The sequence below is a fragment of the Hylaeus volcanicus genome, chromosome 5 (assembly GCF_026283585.1).
Source record: "Hylaeus volcanicus isolate JK05 chromosome 5, UHH_iyHylVolc1.0_haploid, whole genome shotgun sequence".
Lineage (NCBI taxonomy): Eukaryota > Metazoa > Arthropoda > Insecta > Hymenoptera > Colletidae > Hylaeus > Hylaeus volcanicus.
This window is the reverse complement of record NC_071980.1, coordinates 25316170-25335241: the sequence shown is the minus strand read 5'-3', so window position 1 is coordinate 25335241 and position 19072 is coordinate 25316170. Positions and strand designations below refer to the sequence as shown.

General features: G+C 35.2%; 1 protein-coding gene across 2 annotated transcripts; it reads left to right on the top strand.

Moving 5' to 3' along the window:
* The first annotated feature begins 5220 nt into the window (after positions 1-5220).
* LOC128876660 (CD109 antigen-like) lies at positions 5221-18689 on the top strand. Of its 2 annotated transcripts, none has more exons than XM_054123191.1 (28): positions 5221-5391; positions 8027-8102; positions 8404-8596; positions 8679-8903; positions 8996-9246; positions 9439-9597; positions 9684-9855; positions 10135-10326; positions 10450-10551; positions 10619-10752; positions 10837-10957; positions 11039-11182; positions 11263-11382; positions 11462-11516; positions 13367-13589; positions 14657-14774; positions 14873-15059; positions 15238-15398; positions 15476-15614; positions 15734-15852; positions 15939-16078; positions 16168-16387; positions 16495-16875; positions 16946-17098; positions 17159-17334; positions 17655-17826; positions 17967-18069; positions 18201-18689. In XM_054123191.1, exons 2-28 carry the CDS (start codon positions 8038-8040, stop codon positions 18401-18403), a joined length of 4428 nt encoding a protein of 1475 aa, XP_053979166.1. In that variant the 5' UTR covers positions 5221-5391; positions 8027-8037; the 3' UTR covers positions 18404-18689. The 2 variants fall into 2 exon arrangements, with proteins under 2 accessions (XP_053979166.1, XP_053979167.1); XM_054123192.1 differs by lacking the exon at positions 13367-13589 and adding an exon at positions 11766-11904.
* Positions 18690-19072: the final 383 nt, after the last annotated feature.

Here is a 19072-nt window from a genome sequence, read left to right as displayed (position 1 = left end):
TAATGCGAGAGATTGTCTACCCAACAGGGCAGTATTTATCAAGTCACGGAGAAGTTCGAAGGAATGCTCTTTGTAAGTGTCTAAGCGCTTCTTATACAGAAGTAAACAGAAGGATTCGTTTGAAAAAGCATCGTACGCGATAAGAATAAAGTCAGATGTACATTGAGATGTTTATCACCGAGGTATTTAATCGCGCGAGATGATGCCGTCAAAACACATTATTCCATTCTTCTCGAAGAATCCCAGCGATCGGAATAACAACGGTTTAGTTATCAGGGATTTAATAATCCCAATGATCGCTCGTCTCTTATGCTTCATGTGTCATAATTTTAAACGCTCAGATTTTCAAAATGTTTCTCTATCGGTACTATCCTCGCTAAAGGCAAATGGTTTTATTTTGAGAAAATTTATGGAAAGAGATTGACCATGGTTGGACGTATGTAAAGCGAGGATACGTAAAGGAAAACTACGCAAAGCGAGGCTAGGTCAAATGAAAGTACGTAAAGCAAGTTTACGCAAACTGAAGCTACGTAAAACGGGGTTACGTAAAACGAAGATACGTAAAGCGAGGGTTCGCAAAGCGAAGCTACATAAGCAAGACTACGCAAAGCGAGGCTACGTAAAACGAAGGTACGTAAAGCTTGCATAAACTATGCATCGGAATACTAGTTACACCGAGGGATACTGTTCCTCAACATTTGAATATTTTGCAACATAATTAGTCGTCTTCTTTCAAGATAACGATTCAGAGAGACGAGTTTCAGAGAGACAGGGCTCTTCGGGAAGATACTGGCCTCGAAGAATAATCAATTTCTGATTCAAGGTGGAGTAGGATAGATCGCATAAACGGTTGCGCATAATTATACCGTAGCGTCTGGATTAGGTCCGAGTTAGATCTATCCAGTTTCTCGGGAGGGGTCTCTGTCTAGGATGCTTCGTTTCGCGCTCCCAATGAGAGGATAGGAGAGTGGAACGATGTGTGAGGTCTCTCCCACACCCACGTGTGCCCGTCGAAACTAACGCTTTGTTTCGGATTAAAGAACCGCCCAAATCCGTATTGCGTTACGCCGTGGAAGCACGTATAATCACTCTGTAACATGAAACCAAATTAGTGCGGATTCGGCCCACTCGTTGTCCACTGGTCTGTCGCACGGTTATCGTCGTTGCATTGGTTTATACTGGTTGTTTATCATATGCACTCCGCCCCTCTCTGGTATATTTCATCGTTTCCGTTACATTTTTATTGGAAATTGGAACAACAGTTACCCACAGGAACTTTATTTGCACCACACAATTTTTTCATGTATTTCAAAGCCTTCAATGAATCTGGAGTACTGGAACTTTTACTTTAAAAAACGAATTCAATACATTCCAATAGCTGCTTGAATCTGAATCAATCGTTACGTTTATAAAATATTTAGGAAGATATAATTAACGTCAATTTGTTCTAAATTTATCAAAGGAACAATAATACAATGTACCTACGTTACAGTTACAATGATATAAAATGGAATGTAAAACATGTGCATTAAAATGCAACGAAATGAATTGTAATAATTGCTCATATGATATATTTATTATGTTTTTCATTCATTTTCATTTTACATTCAGATCCAAAATAAGAGATATTTTTATTAGTTATTACTAATGTATATGGCACAAGGTGTAGGTGTCTTTGTTACCGATTTCTCGGTGGTCAGCGCCACCTACGTCAAAACGTCCAAGTTTTTTGTGCAACTGAATTCTATATACCGACATTGTGTATATGGCGCCAATGAAATCAATCTCTGAATTGAATTCTGTATTACCGATGACTGTTTTCCTACTAATGGTAAATCTGAATATTTGTTAGGCACTAACAGTACATTACATATCATCATATACAAATAGAAACTAGTAATAGAGTATAGTAAATGAAAAGAACGTTCTTATTAACGAATCATTTTACAGTTACTCAGTGATAATTGCCAAGGAAACAAATTTCGATTATTGCGCCAACAGCGGGTTGATTTGACGGCTTGAGATGATTTACGCGCTGGAGATAAAGAGTCCTCGATTAAAGCTCTTCTCCAGAGGATGTATTCAGGAAGTTTATAATGCAATTAAGTTGCATCCCTATCCTAATTGACCTTCGCTGACCAACATTTCGTACTGTCATGTCGACATGTCATTTGAAACAAGGAGCTTTATTACTACAATCTTGTGTTTGATGTTCGCTATGAAAACGACTAATCGAAGTATTGTTCTCTTAACAGATTGCTGACCGGTGAGGGATTTCCTACTTCCTAATTTAACGTTGCATCCGTTATGTATTGCACAAATGTTAATAACAATCACGGTTCCAAATAAATATTCTTCGAAGACACCATTCGTGAAAATTTTTTCTATATTATTATATCTATTGATTTAAATAATTAAAAATTAATTTCTGACAACAATTAAATTAATTATTAACAATACTTATTATTTAAATAATGTTGGGGAATATAATCATCGATTATCGTCGATCTTCGACGTTCAAGTAACGGAACCTAATCCGGGTTCGGTGTGACACTACTAATGCAACGACAAAACGTTTTTATTTTTGATTTTTTGGAAGTGAAAATTGTACCGTCATATTTGTGTTATTTTTCTAAGTAAAATGATACCTAACACGGCATCATTTAATGCATATTTGCATATTTTACAGGTCAAAGAAAACGAGTCATTTTAATCAAAAGAATATCACAAATGCGACGGTACAATTTTCACTTACAAAAAGTCAAAAATAAAAAATTTTTCCCAAGGGGTTAGAGAGGCAAGGGAAATTTTGTGATGGAGATGGTTCAGCGAATTACGGAGAATCTACTGTGTACGTATCTATACGAAATTTGAAAGAATTTTGATGATAATCAATTTGAAATTGATCCATGTTTGGTATAAACGATACCGACAGTAGGTATACATTATCGACAGCTGATATAACTATTAATAGAAACAAAATTTGTTAGTACAGCTATATGTAGGTATATGTTATCGACAGCTGATACGATTCTTGATGGAAACAGAAGAGATTTTTAGTTCCATGTATGGTTTGGGCCCTAGTGGCCCCAATATAGCTCGGGTACCTCGGGATCAGTGATGGGCAAAACCCTAGACTTCGAATAAATCTGAAGTTTGCACATTTTGAACATTTTCCAAAGAAGGAAACGAGACAAACACATCGGCAAACTTCAGATTTATTCGAAGCCTAGGGGTTTGCCCATCTCTGCTCGGGATCGCTAATCCCGTACTGTAGCTGCAATCAAACATAGCTACAGTCCCTGGGGACCCTAGTGAATTTATAGCACTCTGATGATGCTGCTCTGACTCGAGGCCCTCTACATTCAACGCTTCGAGTATGTTGAACACTAGTGACTTTCCCTTGTTGCAGAATGAAACGATGACACAAATACGCGTCATTCAGATTTTCATATACAGGGTGTCCCAAACATGTTGTAACAGCTTGAAATGGGTGATTCGGGAGGTGATTTGAAACAATTTTTTCCTTAACGAAAATGTTGTCCGAGGCTTCGTTAAGGAGATATTAAAGGAAAACACTGACCAATCAGAGCGCGCGGATACCGTTGGAGCGGCCGCGGTAGCGAAGGCTACGTGCTGAGCGGCCGCGTCCAATGTCCTTGGATGCGCGTCGAGTCACTTGTTCGCGTACGAGCGCGGCCGCTCAGCGCGTAGCCCTCGCTACCGCGGCCGCTCCAACGGTATCCGCGCGCTCTGATTGGTCAGTGTTTTCCGTTAATATCTCCTCAACGAGGCCTCGGACAACATTTTCGCTAAGGAAAAAGTTGTTTCAAATCACCCCCCGAACCACCTCTTTCAAGGTGTTACAACATTTTTGGGACACCCTGTATATGGATTGTTATAATAGATTGTAACAAAATTTTTAGGATTAGAAGATGATAACAACGAGTAATTAAATAAGCCTTAATCATCCCAGGAAGAAAGAAATAGAATAAGATAAACGTGTTTAATCTAAACAATGTTGTGTATATGTGACTATAATTATTCATGAAGAATGTAGTAATTTCGAATTACCCCAGAATATAAATTAATTGTAATGTAAGTAGATACCTAACTAGTATACTTATTGTCGTGCTACATGCGAGCGTTAAAGTCACTGTCAATGTGTTTAGTTATACCGCATATTTTACCTATTCTTACACGTTCCTTACGAAAATGAAACTGAAATCTGTATTTTTGTCTCAAATTTGAAAGAAACGAAATGAAACTTGATTTATTATTAGCTCATCATTTGCATTATTGTTATCGTTGTTGTCCTCAATTTCGCGATTTATTGAGAAATAAAATATCAAAAGTAATCAGGTATTTAATAATACAACTCCTTCATTGTAACAAAAAAGCTTCTTACTTCGGAATTAGGGTATTGTACATATACGTATTTCAAATTATGCGACAACCTTCTCCGACGGTGCATCGTTTAGCATGACATACATTAAACTATGTCAGGTGCTTACGCTAAAGTTGACCATGAAATCCATAAAACGCTTTTCTTAGCTATAGGTTTTGAATACAAACATTAATGGATTCTTTATTGATTCAATGTTAGAAAAATAGTTTACCAGGGGTGATGTTAAAAATTTGAAAAAAAAATTAGGATAAAATTAGTGTCTCTAAATTTTTCTCATCTTTCACCTTAAAAATGTAACGCTACTAAATAAAAAAAAAAAAAAAGATTCGAACCTCCATGAGCATTTGAACAATTATTATTTTATTTATTGCGTTTATTTTCAAGCGATTATTTCCTTAAATCTCAATTTATTCAGAAAATCCATACAAGTATAAAAGAAAATGCACACATACTTTTATTATAGAATTTTTTAGCTAAAGACTGTGATAATTTAAGTATGCCATGCGTATGCTTGAAATCATGCCAGTTGAAATGAATATTTCAATAACTTTCTTCACTTTTAGTATAAATAAAAAATTATACACGTACGCGAGAATGTACCGAAATAAAAAAATTATCTGGGCAATCACAAGTGCATTGAAATCAATTTGTAGAAATTCGTGGATGCCAGCAGCCGAAGTCTACGGCAGTGGTACTCCACTGGCGCATTACTTCTGTAACGGTAAAAGCGTGACAAGTATAGTGGAAACAAAACAGGCATCAGGAAGGGAAACCTGCGCTGCTCGGTTTCTTGGTGCCATGATTGGTCGTACTCGTTAGTGTTCGCCAGTGTTCGCCTAACTGTTGCATCGAAAGCATCGTGACATCAAGTTCTATATTTTCTTCTGTAATTATTCTATAGAAACGTACAACTGACGCATGCGAGAAGCAAAACCGACGCAGGACATTCTGGAACACGTCCAGAGAACAGGTTGTTTGGGCAGGTGAGTCACGTTTCGTGATTATTTTGCGAGATGACGCGCCGTCGATTTTTGGAGCGCATCCTAGCCGAGGACTCGTTTTCAATTATTTCCTTAGCCATTTACGGTACAGATTTTCGAATTTCGACGTATTTTTGTCGAGTCTCGCTCGACACAGGACCGTAAATGGTTAAAGGGGAATTCGCCTAATAAAGAACGAAGGAGTCTCGGTGACTTTCTTCTTTAACTGGTCATAGATAGATGTTTTCTGTACTTATGATTTTATTCCGCGAGTAGATAGAAACGACGATGGCAAATCAGGTTTTGAGAACTGGCAGGATATAAACTTCTGTCGTTCTACTTTCTAATTAACAAGCACATTCCGCCGACCATTTTCAAAAATAACGTTTAAAACGTTATCTCTCGCTAAAGGAAGCATTTTCCTTTTTTGCATTTGCATTTCCTCGCGTTCTTCGAAAAGAAAGTAAATAAATAATTTAAGAACGAATAACGTAATGAAGTTAACAAAAAGAAACATGTTTTAGAATACCCAGTTTTTAATTCAGTGATACTTGGAGCGAGTTTTGAATATCGTACGTTCTAAAAATATTTCGTGTTTCTTAAATTAACTGATTTTTCTCATGTATAAGAATTGTTTAATTTCTAAGTAATTTGGTACATCCTTTGTATTATTTTGCAATACATGAAAACTTTGTTGAGAATATACAAACAGTAATGGTATAGAAATAAGCTTAGTTGTCATTTATAACCTATTGTCCACAAAGAAACTGGACATCGTTGAAAGTTCGTAATTGGAAAGCACTGTGTCTGATGACAAAAATAATGTTCGACAAAATTAATTCTCGCGATAGGAAATATTTTTTGTACACTGATTTGAATTTTCTTGTGTTTTTAAGAAAGGAAATGAATTAATTAAAAATGAAGAATATAATAAAGTTAATAGTAAAAAATATTTTTGAAATAACCAGTTGCAGTAATTTCTAAATAATTCACAACATAATGTAAGTAAAAAGATACGAAATGCAACGAGTACACGTAACTATTAATTTTTGATATAGACACTGCACATCATCGATCATACTTAATTGAAAAACACTATGTCCAATTTTTAAATGCATATTGCGGATGCGTATAGTAAACGTTGATTCATTCGTGGCCAAATACGACGAAGTTATGATGCTTCGCGAAGTCCATAATTACATAATAGGAAACTACAATGTTGTATCGCGAATAATAAATGGTTCCAGGAATTAAAAGTGAAAAATATCCCATTTGATGCATTGGGTGACAACGCAATTTAATTCAGTCGTAACGTAATTGTCGTGTAATTGTATTCATTGTACATGACGTCAGAACCTCTGATGAACCTCTCACTAATCATGTTTGGATTATTTAAATAAATTTTATGAACGCTGATACGTAGGTACATATTTCTTTTAATTCGATTGCGTCTCAACGGCTGAATGAATTTCATCGAAATTCTATATATGAATCTTACATTCGTATCTCAAGGTCTGATCCAATTTTAAACAGCATCGGCCCATGAATAATGACGATAACTCTATATATGTTCGTTACTTGTATACATATAGCCATCGTCATTATCAATAGACCAACATATAAAAATGTTTCAAACGGATCCTAAAAATAATTAAACTTTATATAAGAAAATTAAATCCACCTTTCCCCTATCACCTCTGATAAAGAAAATATTATACGAAATCTTAGTTTTTTTCATCTCCGGTTATTCTGTATCTATTATCAAGCCTTTCTTTCGTGCGATGTTATTGTTTTTGGTCATTCTAAATTAATTTATGTTTATCATCAAGTATTTTCTCGTATACTCTTTTTTGTCGACGATTTTTATTTTTTCCTAATTTTAACAAGTAACGCTAATTTCAACAAGGAAACGAAACCCTTTGTGTCCCTAGGGATACAAACAGATATTCACGCGAGAACCAGAAGGAGGTGGACACAGATATCTATGATCACTATGATGGTGGACCACTTGCGTGACTATGACCTTTTAAGGACTGATTCGGGATCATCTGGGATATTTGAATATAATTACGACACCTCATATGACTGCCTCTAGAAATCATTGACACTCTCAATATACCAATGTTTACAACGTTAATTCGTACAACGCGTTCAAAATATCTCGACGATTTTTTTCATGTAACGCGATTCTCATGACTGCCTTTAGAAATCATTGACACTCTCAATACCAATGTTTACAACGTTAATTCGTACAACGCGTTCAAAATATCTCGACGATTTTTTTCATGTAACGCGATTCTCTTATAACACGCTATAATAATAAAATGTGGGATTTCCCTGTTTAGCTCACTTGTCACTTTTATCTGCTACCAATGATCTGCTTTATAATTGCTTTGTTTTTCGTCACGGATACATGGTACCACATGGTACCACGAGGAAAATTCTTGTATAAAATACAATTTCCTGTAACGTGACCTACCCTATCAGTTATAAAATCAATTTCTACACATCTGGTAAAAATTGTGCTGCATAGTACACTACATTGTTCACTAGTGGTCTAATTTATACGTCAATCATTATGTCAATGAAAATGACTTTTTATATATATATATTAATCGTATCAATATGTATTTTACAGAAAACTCAAAAATGAATTGGCAATGGTTCCACATCTTTTTTCTATCCTGCATAGTTACAAGCACAATTGCAGAACCGTACGTATACATTTAAATACATACATAAACATGTGCAGGGAGAGATGGTACACACCATACTGAGCAAAAAAAAGAAATGTTAACAAATATAAGTCGAGAATTGAATTGTTTCCAACATTTTATCTTCCATTTTATCATCTTCATAAGGGTTCTAGAACTATTTAGAGAAACTTTTCTCAATAATTCCAGACGAAAACTAAGCACAACTCTAATCTATTTATTTATGAAAACGAAAACATCGTATGCTAGCTATCACGTGTTCAATTTCATTTTACAAATATCTCTTTAATGTCTTCGAAAGGTATTATAGCATAATCGCTCCAAAAGTGGTGAGACCCGATTCAGAATATCATGTAGCAGTAAGTACCACCGGTGTATCGACAACATCGACGATATATATCGAACTGAATGGATTGTTCGACAATGGGGAGACATTTAATGTTTCCCAAGTTACACGCGTGCAGCCGTATTCTACAAGAATATTACGACTGGAGGTATACTCGAAGATTTTAAACTTCTCTCCATAGTAATAGTAATTTTACTTTACCGTTTCACCAATCATCATTAACATTATAGATCGGGGACATTGTACCTGGCAGGTATCAATTAATTGCGCGTGGCTTATCAGGAATAGACTTTTCAACCTCAAAACCAATCGAATACATTCACAAGAGTTACTCTGTCTTCATTCAAACTGACAGAGCAATTTACAAACCCGGAAACAAGGTCATGTTTAGATGCGTTTTATTGAACTCTAGACTCAGACCTACGCTCACGAGATTAATAGATGTCAACGTCGCGGTAAATATTTGTTGGAGAAATGCTATCAAACGTTTTTCTTTTTTTTTTTTTTTTTTTTTAATTTACTGCACTTTTAAAACTACAATTTATAGGATGGAAAAGGAAACAGAATTAAACAGTGGCTTCGTCCACCTATAACGCACGGAATCTTTAATGGAGAAATCGAATTGTCCGAATCGCCAGTTTTAGGTACTTGGAAAATCATGGCTAACGTCGGTGATCAAATTTTCGAAAAAGAATTTGAGGTCGCCGAGTATGTTCTTCCGAATTTTGAAGTAACTATCGACGCTCCTCAACATTTTACGTTTAAAGATTCAAAGATCACTGCAACGATTCGCGCGAAGTAAGTGAATTCTAGTAGTTAGATAAATCCATATTTCTTTTTTTTTATATTCAAAGTTTTTGAAAACGTTGGTCAAAGATTATTCGTAAAATTTTTTTCACCACAACTGCAACAACGAATTAATGTTCGAATCGTAATATGTTCGTTACAAATACGATCGGAATTATTAACTTTAAAGTGAAAATTATTTAGGTACACTTACGGTAAGCCGGTAAAAGGTGAGGCAACGGTTACAGCTTATCCGGACATTTTCTCTGGTGTCATCCAACCAATTTTTCAACAACCCGTGCGTAAGGTGATTCCTATCGATGGAAAAGTGACAGTTGAGTTTGATATTCAGTCTGAACTTAAGTACGTGTAATTGAATAGTACAATATTAATCATGTTTTTTTTTTTTTTTTTTAAATACTCATTAACGCATTACGAATTTTTCATAGATTAACCGATGAATTCGAAAGACCAGTTATGATTGATGTGGCAGTGGAAGAATCTCTAACTGGTAGAAGACAAAATACTTCTATGCATATAACGTTGCATAAGTATAAATACACAATGGATTTGATAAAAACATCAGAATATTACAAACCTAATCTGAAATATACAACGTTTGTACGTGCACAGTGTTGTTCTAGTTGAATTTTAAGGAGGTGCATACGAGTAGAATGACGTAATCTAGGTGCAACTGTCTAAATAGGTCGAAGAAAAACTATTTATCGAAATGGATCGTTTTCATCCAAAAGATATCTTCCATATTAATTAGTGTCTTTTTATCTTTTACATAAATAGGGTGGAAGGTTGTTCCATTTGTACCTACATTACACTATTCTGGTCATACATGCCCTCCTAAATCTATGTTTAAGAATATTTCACGAGAAAAAATTCTTTCAGATAAAATTAACATACCATGATGGATCACCAGTTCGAGATAAGAAAAATCCTGTTACAATAATGTATGGATACACTTATAACCAATCCGCCTATACCAATATTACTCGTATGCTAGATGACAATGGAATGATACAATTAGATTTCTATCCACCGAAAAGCCAGGATAACATTTCGGTTCCTTTAAATATCGAAGTAAGCGTTTAACACAAGTACTGTTAAGAGTGACTGGTGAACTCGATGGCTAGTAACTCTTACATAGATGTGAAATTGAAAATATTTGACGTTATCTAATGAAAAAAAAATTGTTACATATAGGCACAATATCTGAATCTTCACGAGTGGTTCCCCTCTACAAATCAAGCTATGTCTCTGAGCAACGAATACATACAAGTTATATCGAAAACGGAGAAACCCACGGTATGCACATTCGTAAGTTATTTTAGATGCGATAATATCAATATTAATAATGTTATTTTCGGTTAAGGTCAATCGAGAGGTCGAGATGGAGGTAAATTCTACAGTTCCGTTAAAATATGTTAGTTACGAAATATTTGGCCGAGGGGATATATTGGATGCTGGCTCTATATACGTACAAGACAAATATACGACAACGTTCAAGTAAATATTTATCAATTTCTAAGCACGCAGATTTTTAGTCTCTTAATCGCTCGAAGAGTCTGCACTAACGAGTTTTAATCTTAGGTTTTTGGCAACGTACGTTATGGCGCCAACCGCGCATGTAATAGTATACTATATCGCAAACGATGGAGAAATTATAGCAGATGCATTGGACGTAGAACTCGAAGGAGTACTTCAGAATTTTGTAAGTTAACACCGGCAATTAAATTAGAGTAAAAATTGCTATTAATAAATTTAAGTATTAAATTCACGTTTCTTACTCAAGGTTGACATTAAAGTAGCGCCCGAAGAAGTTGGACCAGGCGAGAATGTTAATTTATTAATTACTTCGAAACCAAACTCGTACGTCGGATTATTAGGCGTGGACCAAAGGTCCATTTTGCTGAAGTCTGGCAACGATATTTCATATGTAAGTAATCTTTAATGCTTTCGTTGATCAAAGTCCTATCGAAATTGTGAATCGTTACAACAGATTTTGATTGGTTGCAGGAACAAGTATACAAAGAGTTAAAATCGTACGATATGGTACAGGAATCGCCATATGCGGATTCAGTTTTCGATCGATATCTGTGGAGCCCTGGATCAGCCACAGCAAACGAAGTTTTTAGCGTAAATACCCCGATACTTTCGTTTCGATATTTCGTTCAATTTATCAGTAAAAAATTTGAACTATATATTTCTGTATCAGGAAAGTGGTGCTATCATTATGACAAATGGATACGTTCATGAAAATACCGCACTTCGTAAGTAAACTCAACCAAGTCTTTAAATGGCATATTAAGCTGGTTACTAATATTATTTTACTCACCCCCTATTACATGTGATACTGAATATTTTTCTGACGTAGTAACGTAGCCTACGACGTTTTACTTATTTATAACGTAGCATGAATGTAATATCCTCAAGCCCGATATTCCATATAATAGTCACTATCAGTTCTTTAACTGATCAGACAAGGTATTTATCGTATAACAAAGCTTATGTTTGTATAGTATACTACAGATCTGGTTTAGAGGGCGTTGCCTTTTCAACTGCTGCTGGAGGTTCAAGTTCAATTGTATTACCATCAGAGAAGATGAAAGTACGCAAGAATTTTCCTGAAACTTGGCTTTGGCAAACGCTTGATGCTGGGTAATGCCATTGAAATTTTTACCTGCTAAAATATTTCTTTAATACTATTCATATATTAACCATTCGAAAATCACTCGATCCGGTAGTCCTTTGCTTCAAGACCGAAGTTTTTTTTCTGGTAGCAGGACACAGACTACTATTTTTTCTGAGACTATCAGCGAGCCGGTATAGGAGAGTTCTATTCTGCAGGATCAGTTAGAAAGAAACTTGACTGATGAATCCTCTCGCCTAGTATTAGGGGGACCAGAAAGTAACGTCGTTTCTTTTACATTAAATTCTAACAAGTAAATTCGTAACAAGTTTTTATTTTTAATCAATTGTGTTCGCACTCTTTACCAACAACCTTTTGCTATCTAGCAAATTTTCAAACTCATATCGATAAAAATCAATTGGTACACAATGACCTGATAAATGATAAACAAGTATTGACATCTACAAAAACGACATTACTTTCTGCTCCACCTGATATCTTCCTATCTTTCTTGTCTTGTGGCCTCTTTCAGAGTTTCATTCATCTGATAGTACTAGCATATCTACTAAAAGTATATTTATGATATCGAGTACAATAATAGCAAATAATGTAACAAATATTGTGCCACAATGTCGCCACTGTTCAGTGAAATTCTTGCAGTTGATACAAACTAACAAGATTTTAAATATTGAAAGTTGAGAAATACGATGAAATATAAAAAGTTACGACTACACCGAGTGCTTTGACACTTAAATTTAAGATCTTTCGAAAAGTGAAGTGAATCGATTTGTGCGGTGAACGGCTCATACGATTGTAGTATTCTTAGAGATAAATAGAAGTCACCTCTCTTTGTAATATCGAGTCACTCTCGAAACGCGAGACTCGGCTACAGTTTCGCTCACATTTGGCGTGTCTCTTTGTGGCTACGTCTCGGATCAAGACTCTTGACTCGATATAAAATTCGTCTTGAAGCGAGAAACTACTGTATATGTTTTATTGTTCTCGTAATTAAATTATTAACCCTTAACAGACCAAGTACTCCTTCCAGGCGAGGCAAAGTCTGGCGTTATGGTCCAAGTTGCCACTCGGATAATTTAAATCCAGAAAATAAACGTACCGAGTAAACTTCTACTATTTAAAATAAAAGTATCTCAGGGCCAATCTCATCAACCAAACAAAAACTTGGACTGCTAAGGGTTGATATGTATTAGGTGGAAAATATGCGTGTAACTAGCTTTGTGTAACTGACGCTATGAGGTAATGGCTTTACTACAACTAAAATTCTCTTTCTGCGATTTGGTTTCCTAATACATTGACAAGTGGGAATGTTGTAGATCTGTAAAAGTTATGAACCTCGCGAAACAATTTTTCCTTGTTAGTGTGTTCTAAATGGAGTTTAATGAGAAATTTATCTTTGTAGTAGCGTTATGTTATACTACGATTTTTCCTTGGTCGAGCTGATATAATGCAATACATAGAATTGGATTGCAGGACAACCAGGAATACTGGATGGTAGAATAACAGGCTCGCCTCATGGGGCATCTACACTTCGGCCAGACCTTGGTCCACCTGTTATGCACAAACTAGCAACAAGACCACCGCTGGCAGGTCCTTATGCCTTCTCTCGCATCCCAATTCCTGTCTGGAATAAGCCCCGTGTTTTCCTAATGCATGACATTTTAAACACCTGGCTTTTTACAAACTTCTCTTCAGGGTATTTATCTTTTACTTTCAGTTTACGAAGCTCTATATACACGCTTTATATAAGTTCTTCAATGAGTAACGGTCATGTAATTGTCGCTTCGTTTTGTACAGAACATTACTTGTGTAAATTAAAACTCTGGGATGTTCTGGGTGTTCGTGTATGTCTGGCTCACATAGTCATATAGTTTTAACCCTTTGCACTACGATGATATCTCTGGCAAAACAATATTTAACTACTTTCGAACTGTTAAGTCACCCTTGACGTGATATTTCGTACAGTTAACACATACGCGACCGCTGAATTCACGTCGCATCAGACTCTATTCCTGGTTATGACAAAATTATGAAAATCTTTTTATTTTATACGCGACATATTTACTACATTGATATTTCAAAATGTATTTTGTAATTTTCATCTTTATAACGATACAAATTTGCGATGTCCGGCTTCAGAATTTTATTATCTTCCGTCAGTACTTGGTGGTAGAAACGTAAAATATCCGCCGGTCGCGAATGTGTTAATCACATAAATTAGTGGGACATATTTCTATTCAAAAGATCCTTTGAATGTATGCGTAAAAATTTGATATGATAAAAAATATAATTAACTCTTTAATTTATTCTTCCTGAACGGTCGTTTAGTTAATAAAATGCTAAACTTTAAATAACTGCCAGCAATTTCTTTATATCTAAGGTGCGATATGAAAACCATAATAATTAAATCAGAGTTAAGAATAATGTAAGAAAAAACTGTTATAGTGCAAAGGGTTAAATTGCATCATATTTTATAGATTCTTCCATACTATACAAAGTACATTGCTTAGTTTTCACACGGTGATTGAGTTTCTGTAAGATACAACTATTATCGAAATCACTTTTACACGTAGGACTTGTTTATGAACAAATTTATTGCGGTAAAAACAAATTTCTTTTAATATTTGCCAGCTGTTTTAGATTAATCATGGTATACAAATTTCTCTTTTTTTTTGTTTTTTTTTGATACATCAAATTGTACTGCTTCTAAATGTAAAAAAAATGAACTTAAAACATAAAAATAAGTAAGCACGTTGAAATTAGGTATGACGGAAGGAACGAATTGAAAAGAAACGTACCCGATTCGATCACATCATGGGTGCTAACTGCATTTTCTGTGAATGACGTTCACGGGCTAGGTCTCATAGAAGAACCACGAAAGGTAATTACGAATTGAGATGCCAATGGTTGTTACAGACGATATGGAAATGTACGTGATAAGAAATATAACGCGAAACATTGATTTTTTTTTTGTTGCAGTTAAAGGTTTTTAGGCCATTTTTCATTGCCATGGATCTCCCTTACTCTGTGATTCGAGGAGAAATTGTTGCGATACAAATTGTAGTGTTCAATTATCTGAATAAGGGTGTGGACGCTGAAGTTTTGCTGACGCACGAGGGTCAGTTCGATTTTGCCGAAATTTCCAATGAGGTTCACGATGTACCAAGTAAGACAGAATTAGACAATTTTTGTAAATTCAACTTGCAGGATATAGAGGCAAACATAACTCTTTAGTTTAAACATTTTTAATATAAATCACTATGAGAATTATATTCTGAAATTCCTTGGATGAAGATCGCTTTGTTCTGTTCGAAATGGACGTGAACCACGTTTAAATATTTCAGAGTTGGAATTGTACCGGAAGAAGAAAGTCGAAGTGAAAGCTAATTCTGGCGCCAGCGTATCTTTCATGATAGTTCCCAGAGATTTGGGATATATCACAGTTAAAGCAACTGCGAATAGCGTTTTAGCTGGCGATAGCGTTGAGCGCAAACTACTTGTTAAAGTAACGTATTTTCTTTTGTTTTTATCCGTTGTAGGCGGAAAATGAAATAAAATGTTTGTCTATTAATGTATCTACAGGCTGAAGGAGAAACACAATACCTAAACAAAGCTACTTTCTTGGATCTAAGAAGTAAAGCTACTGTATCGACTAATTTTACGATTAATATACCTAAAAATGCCGTACCAGGATCTGAGCATGTTGAAATTTCTGCAGTAGGTAAGATTTCCATTATTCAAATTTCCTATCGAAACAAGTTGATGTTGGTAAATTTCATGTAATTGATAGATTTATATTACAAGTGAAGAATGTCAATCATTAAATTATGTTCTTCTTAGGCGACATCTTGGGTCCAAGCATTCTGAATCTGGCGAATTTAATTAAGTTGCCAGCTGGTTGTGGAGAGCAAAATATGTTGAATTTCGTTCCGAACATAATGATATTAAATTATCTCAAAGTAAGTGAATGTATGAAGCAACTAAGTTATCGCATATTTTTTTTTCACGCAAAAAGCCGATTGTACATGTAAAAATTTATTTTTAGAATACCAATCAATTAACACAAGCAGTGCAAGGTAAAGCTATAAGGTACATGGAAATAGGCTATCAAAGGGAGTTGACTTACAGACACGACGATGGATCGTTTAGTGCATTTGGCATGTCAGATAGCAGTGGAAGCACATGGTATGCTTTATATAAATATATAAACTGTTTCGTTACGTTCATGAATATCGTAATATCTTTCGTTATATTACAATTTACTTTTCTGTTAGGCTTACTGCCTTTGTAGCAAAAGCTTTCAAACAGGCTAAGGAATACATTCCAATTGAAGATAGAATAATAGATGAAGCTCTTCAGTGGTTATCGAATAACCAAGCTTCAAATGGAAGCTTTCCCGAAGTAGGAAAAGTCAGTCATCGCGACATGCAAGGTGGAGCTGCAAAAGGTCTTGCATTGACAGCATTTACTCTTATTGCTTTTCTCGAGAATGCTGTGAGTTCATATAATAATTACTTCAGATTATGAAACTATGAAGCTCGGTGCGAGTTCTATTCCAATGCATCAAGAACGACGTTAAGACGTTATATTCTTTTTTACAGAACTCTGATGGTAAATACAGAAATACAATAAATAAAGGAATCGATTACATTATCCGCAACATGAATGACCTGGATGATACATATGCTTTGAGTATCTGTACGTATGCCTTAAATTTGGCAAAGCATCCATACGAGGAAGCCGCATTTAACTTGTTAGAATCTAAAGCCATGACAAAAGAAGATCTTAAATGGTGGAGTAAACCCGTTTTGAAAGATGACAAAAATCCATGGTATTCTCTACCGCGACCCGTTGATGTCGAAATGACGTCCTACACGTTGTTAACTTATATCGTACGTAATAATCCTATCAGTGATTCTATAGCTATAATGAAGTGGCTCGTGAAACAACGAAATGCTGAAGGTGGTTTTGCGTCTACACAAGTAAGTATAACAAAAATATGTAAAATGACGCTAATATGATCCGTGAATAATGCGTTGATCGAATTTCCAGGACACCGTAATTGGAATACAAGCCTTAGCGAAATTGGGTGAGAAACTAGCAACGAAAAATAATTCTGTATCAATAACATTCAAGTACGAAGGTGGTGGACAGAGTCACATGAATATCAATCCTGATAATTCTATGATACTTCAGAAACAAGTGGTGAGTTCAAATTAGACGCATCACGCTTAACAAATGTTTCTATTATTTTTATATCCTTAGCTGCCCAGAAAAGCACGGTTAGTTAATATAACAGCCACTGGAAATGGATTCGCGTTGGTTCAAATTTCATTCCAATACAATTTGAACGTAACTGGAGCGTGGCCACTCTTTACCTTGGACCCTCAAGTTGATAAGAACTCTAATGCCAATCACTTGCAACTTTCTATTTGCTCTAGGTATGTTATAGTTTGTACAGGGGGACCCAGAATTAGTGTAAGAAGCGGAAATGGGGAGTGGCTTCGTAAATAATTCAAAAACGAAGCACCATCCGACATTTTTGCAAAGGAAATTGTGATTCAGAATCGTCTCAGCTACCCCCCCATTTCTGCTTCTTACACTACTTCTGGGACACCCTGTATAGTCTTCTATGGTCCTATATCAAGCGAGGCTTGACAGGAATGTATTGAAATTAGAAAGTCTGGACTGCAGAGGGTTAAAGTTTCGTAAATATTACGTGTGATTATAACATGTACTTGATAACACATTTCTTAAATAGATTCGTCCAAACTAAAGAAGCAAATGAAAGTAATATGGTTGTGATGGAAGCTACTTTGCCATCTGGTTTTACTGTGGACAGAGATTCGCTACCGAGTCTTGAGGTATCGCAAAACGTGAAACGTGTAGAAACCAAGAATGGAGATACAGTAGTGATATTATACTTCGACAAGGTATGTAAATAGACATAGTCTCTGCACACATACACAGAGTATCTCTCAAGTATAAACATCACACGTGTGTCATCTTTTGAAATACACTGTATATGTTGTTTCCAACAATCAAAAACTAGACGGTAAACATTATATTACAGATGGATAGGCAAGAATATTGTCCTACAGTATCTGCATTCAGAACACACAAAGTGGCAAAACAGAAACCAGTACCAGTTTCCATATATGACTATTATGATTCGTGTAAGTTATTCAAACGTTAAAGAAAACCTTTAATTCGGAACGTTTATAATAATTTTATGTACCACTACCAATTATTCAATTTTGTTTAATTTACGTCTTTAATATATGATTACATCTTTTCGTGTCTCTAGCAAGAAGAGCAAGAGTATTTTATGAACCTCGGAAGGCTACGCTTTGTGATATATGCGAAAATGAGGACTGTGAAGATTTATGTGTTTCACAACCAAGTAACCAACAACAGTCTCCGCAGTCTATTGCTTCAAACATGCCTACTTGCCTTTATCTACACTTTTTACTTACACTCTTCTGCATTAAGTATTTCGAGTACTTGTAATTATAGCTTTCTAGAAATTATGTATAGCTTCATTAAAAAGTACAACAATAGTTTTGTATAAACTTGCAACCAAAGTACAGCATATGCAAGAATTATTATTTAACACTTAAGTAAAACTAATTCGAAATATTTCAAATCAATGATTGGCATTTTTTAATTTCGCATTAAGTAACGTATAAGTACACTCGAAAATGTTGTGTATTAAGAAATCAAGTATAAATTAATTTTTGTTGTATATTGATATTTTTAATGTTTCAGTAAATATACCTTATTGTTATTTATGATACGTTAACTGTTATTTGTTCATTTATTTCCCTTAGGATCATAGATCAAATAAATGATGTATATTTTGTTACTTTCATTCGATTCACGAGGAATACTCAATCCCAAGAAGTCTAATTTACGATACCCTTTATTCATAAAGGACCAAAAGGTTACACAAAAGTTATTTGAAAAGCGAAAGTCAAATGAGACTTTTTTTGATATAGGAATAATACACGATGTTCGATAATTGGTGGTACTATATGAAATTCTCTATATGACCGAGAATATATATTATCGACCGAGTAATCTGCATTATCGACCGAGCAATCTGCATTATCGACAGAGTAATCTGCATTACCGACCGAGTATTCTGCATTATCGACCGAGCAATCTGCATTGCCGATC

What these genes read in the sequence shown, in the direction of transcription:
- LOC128876660 (XM_054123191.1), top strand. Translation starts at nt 8,038, where the DNA reads ATGAATTGGCAATGGTTCCACATCTTTTTTCTATCCTGCATAGTTACA. An exon ending in CGGTTCCTTTAAATATCGAA is followed by an intron (nt 10,327 to 10,449) that starts GTAAGCGTTTAA and finishes TGTTACATATAG; the next exon opens with GCACAATATCTGAATCTTCA. An exon ending in TTTACAAACTTCTCTTCAGG is followed by an intron (nt 13,590 to 14,656) that starts GTATTTATCTTT and finishes CGTTGAAATTAG; the next exon opens with GTATGACGGAAGGAACGAAT.